This window comes from Salvelinus sp. IW2-2015, linkage group LG15 (genome assembly GCF_002910315.2).
Source record: "Salvelinus sp. IW2-2015 linkage group LG15, ASM291031v2, whole genome shotgun sequence".
Taxonomy (NCBI): Eukaryota; Metazoa; Chordata; class Actinopteri; order Salmoniformes; family Salmonidae; genus Salvelinus; species Salvelinus sp. IW2-2015.
The window spans coordinates 25,384,987-25,407,691 of record NC_036855.1 but is presented as its reverse complement, the minus strand read 5'-3'; the positions used below and the strand labels follow the sequence as shown (position 1 = coordinate 25,407,691).

The 22,705-nt window shown below is 42.5% G+C and overlaps 1 protein-coding gene, 1 long non-coding RNA gene and 1 pseudogene across 3 annotated transcripts; 2 read left to right on the top strand and 1 right to left on the bottom strand.

The window, feature by feature from the left end:
* Positions 1 to 1,000: 1,000 nt before the first annotated feature.
* LOC111973737 (squamous cell carcinoma antigen recognized by T-cells 3) lies at positions 1,001 to 14,878 on the top strand. Of its 2 annotated transcripts, none has more exons than XM_024001123.2 (19): positions 1,001 to 1,267; positions 1,966 to 2,092; positions 3,003 to 3,107; positions 3,202 to 3,386; positions 4,023 to 4,128; positions 4,881 to 5,005; positions 5,263 to 5,418; positions 8,469 to 8,607; positions 8,796 to 8,903; positions 9,022 to 9,099; positions 9,186 to 9,244; positions 9,362 to 9,471; positions 9,592 to 9,704; positions 10,312 to 10,388; positions 11,878 to 12,049; positions 12,188 to 12,660; positions 12,759 to 12,911; positions 13,927 to 14,117; positions 14,338 to 14,878. In XM_024001123.2, exons 1-19 carry the CDS (start codon positions 1,082 to 1,084, stop codon positions 14,525 to 14,527), a joined length of 2,853 nt encoding a protein of 950 aa, XP_023856891.1. In that variant the 5' UTR covers positions 1,001 to 1,081; the 3' UTR covers positions 14,528 to 14,878. The 2 variants fall into 2 exon arrangements, with proteins under 2 accessions (XP_023856891.1, XP_023856890.1); XM_024001122.2 differs by having other exon boundaries at positions 8,796 to 8,924.
* A 1,623-nt stretch (positions 14,879 to 16,501) lies between these two features.
* Positions 16,502 to 20,465, bottom strand: LOC111973738 (protein adenylyltransferase FICD-like; annotated as a pseudogene).
* A 207-nt stretch (positions 20,466 to 20,672) lies between these two features.
* Positions 20,673 to 22,375, top strand: LOC139028890 (uncharacterized). Its single transcript, XR_011481105.1, has 3 exons — positions 20,673 to 20,763; positions 20,969 to 21,157; positions 21,399 to 22,375. It is a non-coding gene; the product is annotated as an uncharacterized lncRNA (long non-coding RNA).
* Positions 22,376 to 22,705: the final 330 nt, after the last annotated feature.

The window sequence follows — 22,705 nt, the reverse complement described above, 5'->3', positions numbered from 1 at the left end:
TGGTCCAGCAATGGTGGGTTTGTGCCCATAGGCGATGTTGTTGCGGTGATGTCCTGCCTTACAATAGGCCTACATGCCCTCAGTCCAGCCTCTCTCAGCCTATTGCGGACAGTCTGAGCACTGATGGAGGGATTGTGCGTTCCTGGTGTAACTCGGGCAGTTGTTGCCATCCTGTACCTGTCCCGCAGGTGTGATGTTCGGATGTACCGATCCTGTGCAGGTGTTGTTACACGTGGTCTGCCACTGCGAGGACGATCAGCTGTCCGTCCTGTCTCCCTGTAGCGCTGTCTTAGGCGTCTCACAGTACGGACGTTGCAGTTTATTGCCCTGGCACATCTGCATGCCTCCTTGCAGCATGCCTAAGGCACGTTCCGGCAGATGAGCAGGGACCCTGGGCATCTTTCTTTTGGTGTTTCTCAGAGTCAGTAGAAAGGCCTCTTTTAGTGTCCTAAGTTTTCATAACTGTGACCTTAATTGCCTACTGTCTGTAAGCTGTTTAGCGGCCACTAGCGTTCTGGGGGGGGGGCGGTGCTCTGTGACAACAATTTTGGACCCCCTTGTGGCCCCAAATGTGGGGTACGAAATAATTTTTACATTTTTTTTGGCTATCGTTCTTTTTTTACATCCGTTATTAGACAGTGGCAACGATGATGATTATGAACATGGTCTTTTGCCTGCTAATGCCTGCAATGCAGTGAAGAAAACGATATTACAACAATAACGTCTAATGTAACTGGCCCCTCTAACAGTACAACTGGCCCCAGCTTGGCCCCCAGTTGAAATGGTCTAGAACCGCCCCTGTTAACAACCATTCCACAGGTGCATGTTCATTAAACAGTGAAAACAGTGTTTAAACCCTTTACAATGAAGATCTGTGAAGTTAGTTGGATTTTTACTAATTKTATTTGAAAGACAGGGTCCTGAAAAAGGGACGTTTCTTTTTCGCTGAGTTTATAAAGAGGGGTTCCTGCAGGTGCAGGAATGCCCACATGCAGGAACGCCCCGAATTACGGGATGCAGTTGCACCCTTCTCACCTTGGAAAGCTCTCACTGACTGTTACCAGGCAGACAAAGTTCCAACATGGCAGCAACGGGGGACGCAGAGGAGACTCAGGTGCAAGAGATGGAGGAAGAGGCAGGGATGGAAAATGAAATGGATTCAGATGAAGAGGAGGGTTTGGGAATTGAAAATTCCGACGATGAAATAGACGATTCATCAGAAGACGAAAAAGAGACTGAAGCCGAAATTCAGCGTTTGGAGGAGCAGGTACGTTAGCAAATTTAGCTAGCTAAGCTAACTTACTCTAGCTTTGTTTGAGAAATTAATGGAAACCTAGCTAGCCATTTATCTAACGTTTGTCAACAACGTTGTCGGTTACATTGAGATTTGAAAGCAATCCACATCACAAACAGCAAGTTGGCTTGTTTGCAGACTTGCACCGCTTACATTGAAAAGAACGAAAGCTAGCTAGCGAGCTAACGGTAGTTCACATGCTACTATTAGCCAGCTAGCGTCGTTGGAGTAACGTTGACTATGTAACGTTACTATACTAGCTAATGGTGACTCAATATATAACTTGCTAGCATGTTACCTAGCCACAATAATATAATAGTTAAGAATTTAGTAAATATCAAATACGGATTTCTAGGGAGTTAGCTAGCTAGTTACATTAGCGTTAGCGAGATAGCCAGCAAATCCATGCTTTCTGCGAAGTTGATTTCCCCAACGACAACGTGCTTACAGCAGCTGTAAACACGCGCCCTTTTTTGCGAGCTGCAGCTAGTTAGACAGTCAGCAACAAAATTGAACAGTATTTGGTTGATTGCATAAACAATACTTACTACACAATTAAGTGGTGGAGTCCTGTTTAGTTAGTTACGTTGTAAGTTTGTTTGCTTACCAAATACACTTTGTAAATGCACCCCAATGGCTGTTGGTCTGACTCTATACTCTGTAACTTTCAGCTGTCCATCAATGCTTTTGATTACAACTGTCATGTGGACCTCATAAAACTCCTGAGGCAGGAGGGGGAGCTGCCTCGGCTGCGTAAGGCAAGGCAGAAGATGAGTGAGCTCTTCCCACTCACTGAAGGTTGGTTGGTGTCTGATGCCCTCTGGAGATGCGGTGTTGCAGACAGCTTTGTGCATTACTACTTCTATTATTGAGCTGAAGTGCTTCATGTAGTAGACTGGATTACATCTAATGTGCTGACCACACCACCCGTCACATGAGCGGGTGTTGCAAAGTAAATGTACACATATGTTATTCAATCATTGCACCCACACTGCTCACAAGCGTCTGCATAGCCAGGCGCTAAAATATAACTTGGTTCTATTTGTGACGAGTGACACACTGCAAGGCCCGCCCATCCCATTTCCTCATTGGTTTTTAGAAGCATATACTGTTGATTGAAAGATGAGCTGAGGTCCACACTCCAGTAATGCACCTTAAAGTTGGTTGCCAACCGCCATATAAAGTCAGAAAAAGAAACCTGAAAGAAGTTTCTAGTAATCTCTCTAACTCGATTTACACTTGTCTGTGGATTAATTGTCGGAGTAGAGGAACTTGTGCATTTCAGGTAAAATAACAGTTCAATGTTTATATCCCATAACAAATCAGCTAGCAACAGCAAGCTAGCTAAATTGCCATAATTGTTTGTTTTTTCAACCTGTCCCCAAATTAATATAGTTGGTTCAGAGTTCTTTTTGATATTTCAACCTGCGTGTCCTGATCATGTCTGGAGTGGGTGGATTAAAATCAACTTGCGCGCGATGGCGTACGCGCACGCCAGGTCTAGTCAGCATTTAAGACTTGTTGAAAATAGGTCTGGTGCTCTTTTTGTTGGGATTTGATTGGCCTTTTATGGATGATGATTTAATCATTTGGAACAAGGTTTACTGTTTCAACACATTCCTGTGGAAAGTTGTGATGGTTTCATTGTTTTGAACATACTGAATGTTGTTGTGAACTGTATGCAAAGCTGACTTGTCCTCTCCTGCAGAGATTTGGCTGGACTGGCTCAAGGATGAGATCCACCTAACAGAAGAGGAGCCGAACCGGGAGAAAGTCTATGAGCTCTTTGAGACGGCTGTGAAAGATTATATCTGTGAGTTCTGCCCCCACTCATTGGCTGGTGTTACGATTCTATATGATGTGATGTTATTGTAAACTAAACATTGCAATTCTTGTGTGGCCTTCAGGCCCTGAAATCTGGCTGGAATATGCCCAATACTCTATCGGGGGCATGGGACTGCCTGGTGGGATGGAGAAGGTGAGGTCCATCTTCGAGAGAGCCCTGACAGCCGTGGGGCTGCACATGACCAAGGGAGCGACAGTGTGGGAGGCCTACAGGGAGTTTGAGAATGCCATACTGGCAACTGTTCAGGTGAGCTCCCCTGAAGAATAATGATCTCAAGTAGCTGCAACATGCTACTAATTTCTCTATACCTCCCCATGTCTTTATTTCTTAGGCTGTTTTGTAGGGCTTGGAATTGCTATACGTTATTATCACGGTACTTAGGTGCTGATATGTATTGCGGTTCTCACGATTCTATATGTATTGCGATTCGATACTGTGATTTGATGTTCCAAACATATTGCTGACCATATGTCTGCTGCAGAAGAACAAGAGAGCCATGAGAAAACAAGTTTTGATCAGTCATGGAAATATAATTGCCTAAAATAAATTGCCTCCCTATTTGAAAAAAAGATGGAGAACAAGCTATGAAGGAAAAATACTTGTGTTTTGGTGCACGTACAGCAAACTAGTGCAATAATTATTGCGATATTGTCAATACGATATGATGATTTATCGCCTAAAATTATATGCCGATATGTAACTATCGATTTCCCAATCACTAGTGTTTTGTATAAGAACATCTGCTAAATGAATGATGGTACGTTTTTCTTATTTCTGAGTATTAGGCAGAAACAAAAAACGCATTATTTGAACTCAATCTGATATTACACAAACCAGTCTCTGCTGGATTTTGAATCCGTTTTCTCCCTGCTTTCTCCTCAGCCGCCCCCTGGCAGCGTTCCCACCCGCGAGCAGCAGGAGCTTCTGAACACTCAGCTCGAGCGCATCCACACTCTGTTCCGCCGCCAGCTGTCCATCCCCTTAATGGGTAAGGCTCGTCTCTGGGGGTGGTGCTGTACAGAGGGGAGAGGATTCGGTTGGATGGAATAGCATGTCCTTAAGAGTCCATCATGGCAGACTTGGGAGGTACCCGTTGCAAAGACCTTTTCAGGACAGAGATGTGGAGAGCCAGTGCAATGTCAGGAGAGTTGTGGTGTGTTGCTTTCTCTTACTATGTGGCTTTTCAAAGACTAAACAGAGGTTTACAGAGAAAGCACTCATCCTCACCAGGCCCAGTAATGTGGTCCCTGACCAACCTTTCATCCAAGCGCAGGACTGGCCAAGAGATAAATGGTCTGGCATTGTCTGCTGCCTTTTTTCTGATACGGCTGAACGGCCACCGGAGGCATTTCTGGAACGGCTAAACCCATCTCTCTCTTCTATGACCTGTGCCAAAGCTCAGTGTATAATCCCTCCTTATCTATGGCCTGTCAGTCAGTGTTTTGTACCCCCACAAGATGATGGCACAAAGAGAAAGAAAACCGGTCAAGCATTTACATGGCTGTGTGTTATTGGTCAAATGAGGAAGAACTCTGAACATTTCAAAAGCCAATATCCCAATAAATGAGATTTGGAACTTTTGGTGTGTCTCCATTCAAGTCATTGTAATAAACGCACAGGATGCTTTTTATATAATCACCTTCATTCTTAGCCACACTTAGAATGTGGCTGGCTGTTGTATGCATATTCAGGGGTTGAGTGTGAAAGGTTTCTCCTAATGATAACTGTGCTCTTTTGCAGACATGGACGGAACATATGCAGAGTATGAGGAGTGGTCTGACCAGGGGGTGTCTGATACAGTCTCCCAGAAGTACAAGAGGGCCCTGAAACAAATGGAGAAGAGCAAGCCTTATGAGGAGACTCTGGTACTTACCTAGATTGTATTCTAGTCTGGACATTTGTACCATACTGTTTGTTTTGGAAGGATTTAATGGATTTTAAGCATTCAATTCGATTACACTGCCTAGAAAGTAGCAGTAGATTAGTAGTAAAGTTATGTATCATTTTAAGTATTATGTGCTTAAGCAAAGCTTTTTTCTATGTGTGAAATCTCTGTGTGAGTCTGTATTCTAGACATGGTTGTCTCCTCAATGCCTTTAACATGCCAACATTTGTGTTTCAGATGATAGCCGAGCCGCCCAAGCTGGCAGAGTATCAGACTTACATTGACTATGAGCAAAAGGAGGGTGACCCAGCACGGATCCAAATCATCTTTGAGCGGGCATTGTCAGAAAACTGCCTGGTACCAGACATGTGGGCAAAGTACACCAAATACCTGGTGAGTGCCCCCCCCCCCCCCCCCCATTTTATTTACTCACAGCCAGCCGTCTCCCTCTCTCTCCAGCAGCTCCTGAAATGTATTCATGGGCCTTTGAATATCTTTAATGGGATGGTAATTAGATGCTGCGATAGCAAACACAGACATAGAGTAATTCATCAGAGCCTTGGCGTTTTACTAGTTTGAAGAAAAAAACTACTTTTAATCATATGGTTCCTAACCTGTAATCCATTAGGCTCTCTTTAAGTAGCCCAGTTTTGGCACTTGCTGTGTCTCACATAGGAACCCAGGCTCAGCAACTAATAGAATTTAAGGAAATAAAGAAAGCCATCAAGGTAGCTATATGCTTTAGAAGTGCTGTGATTAAATCTAGTCGTCTCCTGCATATACTCAGGGAATTGATTACATTGGAAGTGTGATTTAACTAAATTATATGCTTCCACACATTAATCAAATCATGACACAGCCTAATGGAGTTTGGCAGTATATTATTCTGTGTGCAGTGTTGTGAAAACACCTACACCAGCAACACATCTACAGAGGTGTGGAATATCAGTAGCTGCCGTAGTGAAACCTTTCTGCCAACCCATGGTTGCACCTACCTAACAAAAACATGTCCTTAATATCACCCAGGTAGAAATTATAGAAGATTTGCTGTCTTTGAGTTCCTTGTCAATAGTGTTGCACGGTGTATGGAAACGTGGGTACTTTTTTGATACTATAACATGAAAAAACATTTTGGTACTAGAATTTGTTACTTTCGATTCGTCTATCAAATGTGTCTCACTTCATATGCTGACTGAGAGGATCAAGTCTGTAGTCATTTGCCAACCGGGCCAGTAACTTCTCAGTGCATTTGGTGTTCCAGTTCGACTTTTACATGCCTTGTAGAAGTCCAATAGAAAACTGCTGGTGCACCGCATTGAGATTACACGTGGAAAACTCATGCTATATTTGAGCAATATGATTGGCTGTTCATTCAAGCACCACCACACTTGATGCAAGTCGCATTTTATTGAGCAGTACATGGGTGAGTCGATAAATCAATCATTCAATAACCCCCCCCCCCCCAAAAAAGAACTGAGAACCAACTAAGAACCTTCGTAAACTAAGACTCACCCTTTGGCTGTCTCACTTAGCTATCTTAAGTCACTCTGGATAAAAGCATCAGACTAAATTGTAAATGTAAAATATAATTCACATGCGGGCTGTCCAGACTAGCAAAAAAACGAATCAATCCACTCGCTGAGCTTGTTTATTTTGAGGGAAAGTGATTTACAAAAGTTCACTTTCAATAGCGAACACAGTTGAAAATTAGCAATAGGCTACTGTTGATAGTATACAGAAAGACGGGCTCTACAAAAATTCAGCTGGCATTCGTCTTGGCTACTGCAGCTAAGAATTAAGACTTTTTCCCACAAATGTATCAACATTTCTATTATAGGTAAATAGTTTAGGATCAGTGAATGCCATAATGTAGTTATTTTGTTAGATACTTCTCCCTATTAGCTGAAATCTTTATTTTTCAAAGCCATTTTAGCTGCCGTGCTATACATCTTCACAAATCATTGGAATTTGTTGTGCAGTACAGACATTGACTCCCTCAGACATGTGTTGCTAGGCAACCCCCCACTGCACTTGCTGGGGCAGGCCTTTCCCTCGTTGCTAATGTCAGTGTGTGAAACTTGCTAACAATAGTTTTATATTCATAGCACAAACAAAATAAATACTGCACTCACAATTTCTTTGCTAGAGTCATGATAGTGTTAGACAAAGCAAGGAAAGTGAACTTCAAAACATGATGTAACATTAGTTTTATTGGAATCTGCAGCTGTTGTTGGTAAGTAATGAATCTGACTATTGTGTTATATAGTTGGGAAGTAGTGAGTGTGATTATTTGGTTATATATACAGTACCAGTCAAACGTTTAGACACCACCTCATTCCAGGGTTTTTCTTTATTTTTACTATTTTCTACATTGTTGAATGATAGTGAAGACATCAAAACGATGAAATAACACATATGGAATCATGTAGTAACCAAAAAAGTGTGAAACAAATCAAAATATAGTTTATATTTGAGATTCTTCAAGGTAGCCACCCTTGCCTTGATGACAGCTTTGCACACTCTTGGCATTCTCTCAACCAGCTTTATGAGGTAGTCACCTGGAATGCATTTCAATTAACAGGTGTGCCTTTTTAAAAGTTAACTTGTGGAGAGACTAGCCTGGGCCAAGAAACACAAGCAATGGTCATTAGACCGGTGGAAATCTGCCCTTTGGTCTACTGAGTCCAAATTTGAGATATTTGGTTCCAACCGCCGTGTCTTTGTGAGCCGCAGAGTAGGTGAACGGATGATCTCCGCATGTGAGTTTCCCACCGAGAAGCCTAGAGGAGTAGATGTGATGGTGTGGGGGTGCTTTGTTGGTGACACTGTCAGTGATTTATTTAGAATTCAAGGCACTCTTAACCAGCATGGCTACCACAGCATTCTGCAGCGATACACCGTCCCATCTGGTTTGGGCTTAGTGGGACTATATTTGTTTTTCAACAGGACAATGACCCAACACACCTCCAGGCAGTGTTAGGGCTATTTGACCAAGAAGGATAGTGATGGAGTGCTGCATCAGATGACCTGGCCTCCACAATCACTCAACCTCAACCCAATTGATATGGTTTGGGATGAGTTGGACCACAGAGTGAAGGAAAAGCAGCCAACAAGTGCTCAGCATATGTGGGAACTCCTTCAAGACTGTTGGAAAAGCATTCCAGGTGAAGCTGGTTGAGAGAATGCCAAGAGTGCAAAGCTGTCATCAAGGCAAAGGGTGGCTACTTTGAAGAATCTCAAATATATTTTGATTTGTGTAATACCTTTTTTGGATACTATTCTACAATGTAGAAAATAGTAAATAAACAAAAACCCTTGAATGAGTAGGTGTCAACTTTTGACTAGTACTAATATATATCTCTCGATACTTGGAGACATAGAATCAATATAATATCATCAAAAATAATATGCGGATACTCTGAATCAAATTGCTGTTGCCTCAGGACCGCCAACTGAAGATCAAAGACCTCGTCCTGTCCTCTCACGACCGTGCGGTCAGGAACTGCTCCTGGACAATGGGCCTGTGGAAGAACTACCTGCTGGCCCTGGAGAGGCATGGGGCCGACCACCACACTATCTCAGGTAACCAGTGGACCACAGGAGGGTTATGGTGGCAGCACTGATATCTGTTATGCATGGAGTGGATGTAAACAAATATTTTAAGACATTTGTTTAATGTATGTTTCAATGAAAATAGGTGAACTTGGTTACAGGAGTTGTTTTGCCCATGAGACTGGAATTATGAAGATCATCTCTTTTTCCTTCCACAGATGTTTTTGAAAAGGCCCTGAATGCTGGTTTCATACAAGCCACAGATTATGTGAATATCTGGGAAGTGTACCTCGATTACCTGAGGCGGCGCGTCGATTTCAGCAAAGGTGAAAGCACCTTAACATTGGGTAATGCAAAGTAACATAAGTAATACGATCTTATTAGTGGAGTCAAGTGTATACATGAAAGAAGTCCCCTATTGATAATGGCATTATGTGTTTCCAGAGTCGAGCAGAGAGCTGGAGGAGCTGCGGGCAGCCTTCACCCGGTCTCTGGACTATATGAAACAGGATGTGGAAGAGAGTAAGTAGACCTGCAGCCTGTGTGCTGTTCATCTGTCTTTGTGTGTTTGTGTTGGAGACTCACCACCATGTCTTGCTCCTTTTAAGGGTTTAGTGAAAGTGGAGACCCCTCTTGTACTATCATGCAGGTCTGGGCAAAGATAGAGGTAAGGGTGAAMATTATGACACTCGTTTTGTGTTCACTTGCTTCTATCAGTGCAAAAACAGCATCAATACAAATTAAAATGTGATTTTTATACCACCTCTTTCCTCTCTTTGACCAGGCCTTGCATTGTAAGAACATGCAGAAGGCCAGAGAACTGTGGGACAGCATCATGACAAAAGGGAACGCCAAATTCGCCAACATGTGGTTGGAGTACTATAACCTGGAGAGGTCAGTGAGGTCACTCTTAAGTCGTCACCTATAAACTGTTGATTTAATGGTTAGAGATATTGATTTATCAGTGACAAATCTGATGCTGATTTTGTGTGTGATCTTTTCTGACTCTTGCAGGTCGTATGGAGACGCTCTCCACTGCAGGAAAGCCCTCCACAGGGCTGTCCAGTGTACCTCCGACTACCCAGAGCATGTGTGCGAGGTCCTGCTCACCTTTGAGAGGGTTGAGGGTAAGTCAACGTGATGGAAATGTCATGAATGAGGGGATTCGATTAAGCTGGTCTGGGTTGCACTGGACTATGGCCCGTCACGTGACCGCAAAGCCGGCAAGGGAGGTGCGAATTTGCCGTACTTTGTGCCTCTTGGTCATATTGTAAAACAAGGCAGCATGATTCATGGTTCAGAAACATCTATTTTCCATTCAAATATATTTTAGTATTTTCAAACTAGTTTTCATTGGGAAGGCAGAAAGCGTTTTTATCAAACAATCACTTTAGCATGTGAAAACACAGAATCCTACTCATTACTCCACGTACTTAACTTGTGTCACTTTTGTTTTGCGCCGACTTCGCCGTTGGCCATAGCGTGGCACCCAGGTCAGGCCCGGGAGGCAGCCTGGTTCCAAAATGAATGTAATCACTTTTCACGGATGCAAACTCTCACCAACCGTGCTCCCGAGTCAGCTTAATCAAAATCCTCAATAAGTGGACAGGTATCTGGAGTGTCAGTTAATGGGATGGATTGGCTTATTTGTTGAAAACACAACACTGTAATGGTAAACCTTAGTCTGAGAGTAAGGTGAATGTTTCATTGCAGTGTGTTCTGTGTCACCTCCAGGTTCTCTGGAGGACTGGGATGCAGCGGTGCAGAAGACTGAGACACGGCTGAACAGAGTCAATGAGCAGAGGTCCAAGGTAGGATGACACAGCAACACTCAAAACAACACTGCTGCTAGTTATGACTGTGGACACAGTGCCTTCAGAAAGTATTCATACCCCTTGACTTATTCCACATTTTGTTGGGGCACAGCCTGAATTCGAAATTGATTTATTTTTTCACCCATCTACACACAATACCCCATAATGACAAAGTAAAAACATGTAATTTTTTTTTCTTGAAAATGAAATACAGAAATATCTAATTTACATAAGTATTCACACCCCTGGGTCAATACTTTGTAGAAGCACCTTTTGCAGCGATTACAGATGTAGGTCTTTGTGGGTAAGTCTGTAAGAGCTTTCCACACCTTGATTGTGAAACATTTGCCCATTATTCTTTAAGCTCTGTCAAATTGGTTGTTGAGCATTGCTAGAAAACTCCCCAGTCCTTAACGATTACAAGCATACCCATAACATGATGCAGCCACCACTATGCTTGAAAATATGGAGAGTAATGTGTTGTTGGATTTGCCTCCAACATAACTTTTTGTCCTGAATACAAAGTGTTAATTGCTTTGCCACATTTTGTTGTGCCTTGTTGCAAACAGGATGCATGTTTTGGATTTTTTTTTTATTGTGTACAGGCTTCCTTTTCACTCTCAATTAATTTAGTATTGTGGAGTAACTACAATGTTGTTGATCCATCCTCAGTTTTCTCCTATTACAGCCATTAAACTCAAACTGTTTTAAAGTAACCATTGGCCTCGGTGAAATCCCTGAGCAGTTTCCTTCCTCTCTGGCAACTGAGTTAGGAAGGACACCTGTATATTCGTAGTGACTGGGTGTATTGATACTCCATCCAAAGTCTAATTAATAACATCACCATGCTCAAAGGGATATTCAATGTCTGCTTTTTTTTATATTTACCCATCTACCAATAGGTTCCCTTCTTTGCGAGGCATTGGAAAACCTCCCTGGTCTTTGTGGTTGAATCAGTGTTTAACATTCACTGCTTGACTGAGGGACCTTACAGATAATTAATGATATGTGTGGGGTACAGAGATGAGGTAGTCATTCAGAAAGCATGTTAAACACTTATTGCACGCAACAGATTATGTGACTTGTTAATCAGTTCAGGAGTAAAAATGTGCTTTAGGTTTGCCATAAGAGGTTGCAAACTTAACTCTTTTCCATTTTTCTTTGTAAACATTTTGAAAAGCTAAATTCCACTTAATGGGGCATTGTGTGTAGACCAGTGACACAAAACATCTAAATTTACTAAATTTTAAATTCAGGCTGTAACACAGGGGTGGGCAACTCCAGTCCTCGGGGGGCCTGATTGGTGTCACACTTTTTCTCCATCCCTAGCAAACACAGCTGATTAATCAACATGCATTCTAAACTGAAGATCATGATTAGTTGATTATTGGATTCAGGTGTGTTAGCTGGGGCAAAACTGTGACACAAATCAGGTTCCTGAGGACTGGAACTGTCAGGTTCATAACGTCATCCCTGTCCCTCTCAGGTGACAGAGAAAGAGGCCCATGTGGCTCGACAGGAGGAGGAGAAGACTGAACAGCGACGGAGGGCCAAGGCAGACAAGAAGAACCAGAAGAAGGGCCAGAAAGGCAGCAGGCCTGGTGACAAGAGGAAGGCAGAGGACAAGAAATACGAGGATGAGTGGGGAGAGGAATCGGGTAAGGAGAAGCATGAAGATCATACCTTTATTTAACATAGGAATATTATTGCTTGGTCTCCACTTATGCTAATAAAGTGGCATGTATAGAAGTTATCCTGTGTGTTTGCTCAATCTTTGTGTCACCTCTGTGCGACAGAGCAACCTCCAAAGAGGCACAGAGGGGAGAGCGACCAAGGCTTCAGGGGGGGAGGCGGTGGTGCTGGGTTAATTGGGACAGAGAGTGGGCTGTTTGGGAGGAGAGCCCCCCCCGGCCGCAGACAGGAACCCCCTGGTGCTAAGAGGGGCCAGCAGGTGGCACCAGCCACCGTATGGAAGACCCAGGAAGACGACCCCGAGCTACGCAAGGACGACTGCAGTGTGTTTATCAGTAACCTGGCCTTCACCATGGACGATCCAGAGAAGAGGCTGAAGAAGTTGTTTGAGCCCTGTGGTCCTGTCCAGTCGGTGCGCCCCGTCTATGCTGCCAAGGGCTTCAGAGGGTACTGCTACGTACAGTTTGAGGGCAAGGCGTCTGTGCTCGAGGCCCTGAAGATGGACCGGCAAGAGGTGGAAGGCAGGCCCATGTTCGTATCACCCTGTGTGGATAAAAACAAGAACCCTGATTTTAAGGTAAGAGACCCACATGTGTTAGTTTGCATTTAGAGGTGGATGAATGGAATGGTGGTTCACCATGTGGCTAGTAAGTAACTTCATTTCTCTTCCTCTAGGTGTTTAAGTACAACACAAACCTAGAGAAACACAAGATCTTTATCTCGGGCCTGCCCTTTTCCTGCACCAAGGAGCAGCTAGAGGAGTTGTGCAAGGATCATGGCACCATTAAAGACATCCGCTTGGTCACCAACCGCTCAGGCAAACCCAAGGTGAGGCATAATCCTTTCTCTATCCAGATGTTAAGAATAGTTATTTGCTCGAGTCTTTTATTTGTTGTAATGTGAATAAAACATCCAAATTATTATTTAACTAGGCAAGTCGGTTAAGAACAAATTCTTATTTACAATGACGGCCTACCCCGGCCAAACCCTAACCTGGATGACGCTGGGCCAATTGTTCACTGCCCTATGGGACTCCCAATCACAGCCAGTTGTGATACAGCCTGAGATCGAACCAGGGTCTGTAGTGACGCCTCTAGCACTGAGATGCAGTGCCTTAAGATCGCTGCGCCACTCTGGAGCCCCAACTAGGGGTGTGAACATTTTAAACGAAATTGGGATCCTTAACATTAAGTAAAAGCACTAACTGTTTTTTTTATGTAGATGCAGAAAGTGAACAGTATAGTAGGTCAATTTCCACAGTGTTGAAGCGCAAGGCTCAACTTTTCATTTGTTTTGGTGTATTGGCTACCACCACCCGGAGAACAGCATGAAGTGAACCCGTGCACACGCGGAGATACTGTGTGAGAGCGAAGTGTTGCATCTCGCTCATCTCAATATTCTAACCTGTTCATTGATGGTAGGCCCTGCTTTACTGAAGTTGGGAGTCGATGTGCAAGGAGTCAATTATTTTGGAGTTGACTCTCCACCACTACGTCATGAAGTTGGGAAAATGGCAGAGAAAGGCGAGCGACAGCAGCGTCCTATGGCAATACTTTGCGAAATTAAATGAAAAGAAAATGTAATGTAATGTGAACTTTGCGAGGTGAAATTGAGGTGCAATGCTTAGCCTTCTGAAAGGGACACACCGTGAGACCCAAACCATTGCTGGCGGCAGCACAGCTGCAATGTAAATTCACGTGGTTTTAATGGAAAACTGATTTCAACAAATTCAGTTTAATTAAATGTTCTATTTGTCAAATCTCTAATCCAAACATAAAAGCTCCATTGACACATTGGTCATTTGATTTTGCTGGTCTAATGTGCTACTGTGTGGTGTCTGCAGGGTCTGGCGTACGTGGAGTTTGGGGATGAGGCTCAGGCCTCTCAGGCCGTGCTGAAGTTGGATGGCACAGTACTACAGGAACACACACTCTCTGTTGCCATTAGCAACCCGCCTAGCAGAAACACTGCCGACAAGCCTGGCTTCAGCAGACCCGTGGGAGCCATGATGCCCCGGTCTATGGTCTATGGATCGTAAGTTGCCCAACGATCGAGCAATAATGTATTCTTCACACACACTGGCACCTAAAACAATTTAATAGACAAAGATATTTCCCTTAACATGGTACTCATTCCTATATCTAACTCATAAGACATAAGCTACTTTTTGAAACTGCTATTCTCACCCACTAAAGAGATGTGAAACAATAACTTGAATTTGAGAGGTCTGATTTCCTTTGGATTTGTTTTTCAGGAGGGGAAAAGGGCGCACCCAGCTCTCACTACTCCCTCGTTCACTAAATCGGCAGACTGGATCAGAAAGTAAAGCAGAGAATGGGACTGCACCTAAACCCACAGGTGGCGCATCTGGAGATGCTGGGATTGAAGCACAAGCCAAGCCCTTGTCTAATTCAGACTTTGCAAAAATGCTTTTCAAAAAGTGAAAATGGGCTGAAAATAATAAAAACTGCCTTTTGTATGGAAAGCCATCTTGTGTCCTTGAGAAGAGATGGCAGATATTGTGCTGTATATTTTTGACTCCCCTTTATTCCACACCAATGGCCCCCATCTTCCTTGTCACTTTCTGTAAGAAAGCCTTTATCTCCCTGGCTCAACTGGCCCCAGACCCCATATTACCACATCCTTTTGAACAAGTGTGAGTGCCTATTTTAATTACCAATTTCAGTTTGTTTTTAATTGGGAAAGGTGTTTTATAGAAGACGTATCATATGTGTATGTAAATAATACTTATCGTGTGTTCTGTTTTGGAAAGGGATAAAAAAATATATAAAAAACCCAGCTTGTGACTCATGTTTTAAAAGTTATATGCAAGAACTTGACATTGAGATGTATGTGTAAATATGTATTACAACAATGAAAGATTTTTTTGTGTTAAGAAAACTTAAGGTGTCAACATACCACTCATCTTTTGTTTGCTCTACATGCAACAATATTTGTTTCCATGCAGTGGATGACTAATGCTTTGCTTTACACAATATGACATAACTGCAGTTGTACAAATAATTAATTTGCATATGCGCTGGCCAGAAGTCATTCCTGACCAGTTCTGTGCTCACATTAAGACTAGTTTAATCCTTTATTCTCTTACTGAGACTTCATTATTGATGGCACTGTAATTTAAGGTTGTCTGACTGCTTGTCATTAAAACCCAACGCCCCATTTTTCTTGACTATCATGTTTAGGCTGTCTTACCTGAAAGGTTAGAAGGGAATACTTTTTTTGTGTATTCTCATTTATTCCAGAGATTGTTTCCAATTTGCTCATTCCTGTCTAAGGTATTGAATAAGCTATGAGATGGGTAGGGAATAAACTAAAGGGCCTTGGCTTTTGTCATCTCATTCTAACCAGTCTTGTCCACAAGTGAATCAACCATTGTTGAGAAAAAGAAAATCTATGCAGCTATTTTGATTGCAAGAGCCCTCCATGTCCACATATTGTAGGCAGATTTGATCAGTTCAATAAATTACATCATGGGAATGTAAAGGTTTGAACTAAATTCCTAAGTCTCCTTTGCCTTTCAAATGAATGTGGTCATTAACAATTCTGTAGCCCAGTAATCCTGTTTGGATGAGTGGGGAACGTCATGTGTGTTCAGAATTCACACACTCCAAGTGATTGGCCATAGTTTTGTATGTTTGAGAATTATTAGCTATATCTAGCGACATTCTATCACCACAGTGGCCTAATCTAGTTAGAGACTACAAATGTTTGAGCTTTAGAAGTTGCTTTCTGTTTGTCCAATATGATGTATGTACATTGTGTAGTAATTTTGAAATCATTGTCACGGTGTTCATTTTTTTATTACGAGAACACAAATGTAAAACCTATTTTTTATTTACAAAATTGTCAACACAACCCTGTGAGGAGATTGAACTTGGTCTACTTTTGTTCAGTGATTCTTTTATTTACTGCTTGTTCCAAGTTTTACACTTGTCATTTGAGTGTTGTAAAAATGTCATCTTGTGGTTTTGTTGCAGTTTCTGACCTTAAGTTTATTAAAGCAATTCAAATAGATGTTGAGTTTTGAAACTAAGGAAATCACATTCAACAGGTAATACATGAAAGTGCTTCAGTGAAAGAGAGTAGCTCATCCAACTGGGTCATACTGTACAGTACATTGATGCAAACCATGTTCTCAAAATGACAAGACAGAATAACATGACTGTTGGCCTGCCTATCGCCTGACCACAGAACATTTTACATGTTGAATCGTCACTGTTCGTCAGCACACAGCAAGTGATCTACTGTGCACTGTATTTCTTGTCCATAATGGGGACAATTCAAAGTAGAATCACAACTCAATCTTATCTCAGACATGTACACATACTGTAACACCTTCAGTTAATGTAACGCATTGTCATCAAAATAACTCAGAAGAATGGAATGCAAATTCAGAATTATAGGAAACAGGTCCATTTGTGTCTGTGCGCCAACAAGTTCATGACCCTTATGTTTATTCGATGTTATAAACATTTGACCCTTATCCCTTTACAGACAACAATCTGAAGCAGAAAACATGTTTTCTATTCAAAGCACATACGTAATAATTAGTTCAAACAGCTGCACCTCTACCTGGTATGAGGAAACAAACTATGAGATATGTGAATATTAATTTCTGTAAAGATGCATTCTCCCAGTAATCATTTTCAAGGTCATGCTATCATTGACACATGGCTGCTATTTATCCATAAATCAACTGACATATCTTTACACTTAGAGCAAGATTAACCCCAAATTAGCAAATCTAAATAAAGAGAAATACAAAGCCAAACAGTCAGGCGCCACTCACTCCCGTCCCCTCACTGTTATGGACAGGGATGGTTTGTTTACAGTTGGGACAGGCCTGGTGGTGGCTGGAGCCAGGCAGCCCCACAGTGTGCTCAGTGGTGGCGATCAGCAGGGTATCCAGGGTGATCTCTGTGCATTTGGCTATGAAGCGGATGAAGGGTCAGACATCACCCTTGTTGGCTGTGTCCAGAGCAGTGTAGTACTCTGAACTTTGCAGACGGTGATGGGTGGGTAGCGTGCCTGCATGAGCACCAGGTTCATTAGCAGCCGTGACGTGCGCCCATTCCCGTCCACAAAGGGGTGCACATAGACCAGCTTGTAATGGGTGAGCGCTGCGGATTCCACAGGGTGCAGCTGCAGGGCCTCCTCTGAGTTGAGCCACTGCACCAGCTCCTGCATGTGGCGCTCCAGGTCCTGTGGGTGGGGTGGGATGTGGTGCCCTACAAACACCTGGCTGGTATGCAGCCGCCCACCCTCTACAGGGTCTGCGTAGCCCAGCACACGCCGGTGGATCTCCAGGATGTCATTGACAGTGATGGCCGCAGCGCGGGACAGCAGCGTGGTGTTAATGTACTTCATGGCTGCGTCCACACCAATGACCTCGTTCTGCTCCTGGAGGCTCTTGCCGGGCACGGCGTAGCGAGTCTCAATGATGTGGCGGATCTCAGACAGAGTGAGTGTGTTGCCCTCTATAGCCACTGTGTGGTAGATGTGGTAGTAGTAGGTTTCCTCCATGACACGTCTAAGGGCAGAGTTACCCTTTGGGATGGACATCATCCTGCTTACTTTACTGTCAATAACCCCAAAGTGGCGTTGGTCGATCTCCTCCACCAGGGGGAGTGTGCAGTCACGGCTAACCAGGGCCCTCTCGTTGCATGGTGAGATGGCCAGGGCCTTGGTATATAGGTGGTCTGCTTGGACAACATCATTCTCCTCCTCCAGAATGGTCCCCAGCTCTGTCAGAGCTTCCACAAAGTCCGGGTTCACGTCGCGCGCATGCACCAGCAACTTGTGGGCCTTTTCCCTCACGTCTTCATCTCCACAGCCTGTTGCAGCGCTGCCTTGGCCTCCAGCTGGGCCTCTGCAAACCACACACACACATATTACATAACCAGGCTGTGCTGTCAGAAGTGTGTTAAAGGGATACTTTGGGATTTTATCTACTTCCCCAGACAGATGAATTCATGGATACCATTTGTATGTCTGCATGCACTACGAAGTAAGTTAAAGTTAGCTCTGTGATTGTGTTAAAGATAGTTAGGAATTGCACTAACGCTAGTTAGCAATTTCCTTCAAACTGCACGCAGAGACATAAAAATGGTCTCCACAAATTAATCTGGCTGTGGGGAAGTAAACTCAAAAAAATAAAAAATAAACATCCTCACTGTCAACAGCTTTATTTTCAGCAAATTTAACATGTGTAAATATTTGTATGAACATAATCATGGTAGCATCCACATTAATGTAGAAGTGTTTAGAAACAATCTATTCTTAATAAGCGACAAAACATTATTTACAATTGAGGACAAAATAATCTGAAACAACCAAAAAAAAGCAAATGTCTCCAACAAGTTTGTAGTCACAAGCTAGATGTAATCATTGCATGCAAGAAATATGGGACCAAACACTAAACTTTTGACTACTTTAATACACATACAAGTAAATTTATCCCAATACTTTCAGTCCCCTAAAATGTGGGGACTATGTACAAAAAGGGCTGTAATTTCTAAACGGTTCACCCAATACAGTCTCGGTCGTTATTTCATTTCAAATCCAAAGTGCTGGAGTACAGAGCCAAAACAGAAAGTGTTACTGTCCCAATACTTTGAGCTCACTGCACATGTTCCTCAATTACCTTGTACCCCTGCACATCGACTCAGTACTGGTACCCCGTGTATATAGCCAAGTTATCGTTACTTATTGCGCATTTATAAGTTGTATTATCTCTTTTATTCCTCTCTTCATTGTTGGGAACCTGTAAGTAAGCATTTCACTGTTAGTCTACACCTGTTGTTTACAAAGCATGTGACAAATACAATTTGATTTGATTTAGTGCTTTGAAAACCACATCAGAGCTCTAGTATCAATCTTCCCACCACTACCCCCACCCTCAATGCACTCCATAAATGAATTAGCCCCATTATGTGACAACTGTGTTTTATTTTGAACAGTGTACTACCACCGACCAATGTTTTTAGTTCTTACAACCAGAAGTATAATATATTCATGATAACTTCACACATACCTATACTGGGCTTGGCCCTTAGGGGCAGGAGATCGAGGGCTGTGAAAGGGACAGTGAGGCTGGTGGACTGGACAGCGGAAGTTTACCCCATAGCTGGCAGTGCAACTGGGCAATCCCCTTTAGAGTGGCACAGCACTGGTCCTCCACCCCCACCAACAGCATCAACAGCGCCACCAGAGAGCACAGGAGCAGGCAGAGCAGCAGTCCCCATCCGCCAAGGAGACAGCCACTGCTGTAACGCCACCACGCCGTTAATGCAGCTATCATCACTGATGATGGTATCCTCCATTCTCAAGTGACACATTCCCCATCTATTCCAGTTGGGCTAGCCGAGGAACAGCTGTGTAGGAGAGGCAGAATCAGGAGCAGTTCACACAAAATCAGTGGTGGAAAAAAATGCCCCGTTGTCATACTTGAGTAAAAGTAAAGATACCTTAATAGAAAATGACTCACGTAGAGGTGAAAGTCACTCAGTAAAATACTACTTGAGTAAAAGTACTCAGTTTTAAATATACTTAAGTATCAAAAGTAAATAGCAAAAATAGACTTAATTATTTGTACTTTTAAAATATACTTTCATATTCCTTATATATTAAGCAAGCCAGATGGCGCCATGTTTTTTTTACGGATAGCCAGGGGCACACCAACACAATTTACAAACGAAGCATGTGTGTTTAGTGAGTCTGCCAGATCAGAGGCAGTAGGGATGACCAGGGATGTTGCCTTGATAAACGTGTGAATTGGACCCTTTTCCTTTTCTGCTAAGCATTCAAAATGTAACGAGTACTTTGGGTGTCAAGGAAAATGTATTAAATGATTTTCTTTAGGAATGTAGTGAAGTAAAAGTTGTAAAAAATATAGAAAGTAAAGTACAGATACCACCAATAACTACTTAAGTAGTACTTTAAAGTATTTTTACTTAAATACTTTACACCACTGCACAAAATGTATGATTGTTTCATTTTTGATAGCTGTGTAAGTTGTGTGCACGTCAAACGAAAAACTTAGGAGGCATTCTTTAACTAACGTTAAACATAGCTAGCTGTGTTTAAATGAGTAGCCAAATAATTAATTCAACCAACTAGTAAGAGTAGCTATATGGCTAAATATATTTAAATAAATAAATAAAAAGTCACCCAATACACAAGACATAGCCGGATTGCTAGCTAACTACAGGCAGCATTTTCAATAATTAGGCTACTGCAAAAAATACTAGCATCTTCGTCTGCGTACACACCACATTGCACCATTCTTGACTAGAAATCATACAACAAGCTATGTGTAATGTTAAATAAAAAGTATCAGTCTTTAAGTACCCACTATCGTTTGTAAACTAAAGATAACTTAAGTAGCTAAAGGTCTGCTTAGCTGACATACACATCAACTTCCTGGGAAAGCAGGCTGGTATATATACTGGAATATGATTGGGCACTTGAAAATTGTTTGCTATGGTTGATTGGCTCAGATCTTCCAAGCGTGTGTTCAGCCAGACAAACACCGTTTTTTTAGCCCTCGTTGATTGGATGTAGGCTACCGCTGCACAAATTAGGTTCTGCCTGATTAAAATGTAACCATAGTTGAATATTATGCAATGTAATAACTGTCAGGTTATGCCATTGGATTTTGGTGAGTAAATCATTATGCATTGATTAAATTGGTCGACCTGTATATTATTGTATCATAACCTAGCCTGCAGCCTAGACTGCCTGTTGACAGTCAGCACTGACTAACTTGGTGATCATGTAACACAGTCCTAAATTGCAAATAGGCCTATAGATATTTCCATTTCATTTTTCCACGAGAGTCAGTGCTGAGAAAAGTCCTCTACCAGTTTTAGGGGGTGGGTAATTGACAAAACTACACACTGGCCGGAGCAACGAGAGGGGTCCAACTGCAGACATCATCTCTCAGGCCCATCATCTCCCAGACTCTCACATGCTGACCAAACCGGACAAGTGCATACGCCATTGCGCGCACGTTGATTTTGTTCACCCACACCAGAAGTGATCAGGACAAGCAGGTAAAAAAAAATAAAGACAACTCTGAACCAATTATATTAATTTGGGGACAGGTCAAAAAGCATTAAACATTTATGGCAATTTAGCTAGCTAGCTTGCTGTTGCTAGCTAATTTGTCCTGGTATATAAACATTGGGTTGTTATTTTACCTGAAATGCACAAGGTCCTCTACTCCGAACAATTAATCCACAGATAAAATGGTAAACTGAATTTGTTTCTTGTCATCTCTCCTCCTTCTTTCAGGCTTCTTTTTCTTCTTTGGACTTTATATGGCTGTTGGCAACCAACTTTACAGCATTACTACAACCGACCAGAGTGTGGACCTAAATTCATCTTTCAATCACCCACGTGGGTATATGCTCCTAAAAACCAATGAGAAGATGGCAGAGGACGGACTTGCAGCGCGTTTAGCGTCACAAATAGAACCAATTTCTATTTTAGCGCCTGGCCACGCAGATGCTCGCTGACGCGTGCTAGCAGTGTGGGTGCAATGATTGAATAGCATGTATGTGTACATTTATTTTGCAATGCTCACGCATGCGACGTGACCGGTCTGGTCAGCCTGTCAGGCCCATCATCTCCCAGACTAAATTAAACACTTTGGTAATACTTTTATTTCCCTTTTAAGCTATATTTCAATTGCATAGACAATAAAGGGGAATCCAGAATATCAAAAGTGTCAGTTACACACAAGCATTAAGATCCCCACAACAAAGCCTACAAGCTATAATAATATGCTAACGTTCATTCAACCATTTTCATTCAACACCAAAAACTCGTACCACCAGTAGATGGCAATAGAGTTAAATAATTGAGGTGTCCTGGCGTTGGAGAACGGCCTGAGAGATGATGGGCCTGATAGATGATGTCTGCAGTTAGATGATTGGGAGAAACAGAAATCTTTCAAAGGGGTATTATTAACTCTTTCACGGAAGACAACTGCTGGCAAAGACATCCTTGCCACCAGAACATTTATCTCCTGATTAATTATACAGTGCCTTGTAAAGGTATTCATCCCCCTTGGGGGTTTTCCTATTTTGTTGCATTACAACCTGTAATTTAATTAGATTTTTATTTAGATTTCATGTAATGGACATACACAAATAGTCAAAATTGGTGAAGTGAAATGAAAAAAAGAACTTATTCAAAAAAATTCAAAACGGAAAAGTGGTGCGTGCATATGTATTCACCCCCTTTGCTATGAAGCCTCTAAATAAGATCTGGTGCAACCAATTACCTTCAGAAGTCACATAATTAGTTCAATAAAGCCCACCTGTGTGAAATCTAAGTGTCACATGATCTGTCACATTATCTGAGTATATATACACCTGTTCTGAAAGGGCCCAGAGTCTGCAACACCACGACGAAAGGGGCACCACCAAGCAATCGGCACCATGAAGACCAAGGAGCTCGCCAAACAGATCAGGGACAAAGTTGTGGAGAAGTACAGATCAGGGTTGGGTTATAAAAAAATATCTGAAACTTTGAACATCCCACGGAGCACCATTAAATCCATTATTAAAAAATGGAAAGAATATGGCACCACAACA

Excerpts from the sequence above, each read along its gene's own strand:
- LOC111973737 (XM_024001122.2), top strand. The coding sequence starts at position 1,082 with ATGGCAGCAACGGGGGACGCAGAGGAGACTCAGGTGCAAGAGATGGAG. Across the intron at positions 5,006-5,262 it reads AGCCTTATGAGGAGACTCTG|ATGATAGCCGAGCCGCCCAA; the intron begins GTACTTACCTAG and ends TTTGTGTTTCAG. Across the intron at positions 8,608-8,795 it reads CGACCACCACACTATCTCAG|ATGTTTTTGAAAAGGCCCTG; the intron begins GTAACCAGTGGA and ends TTCCTTCCACAG.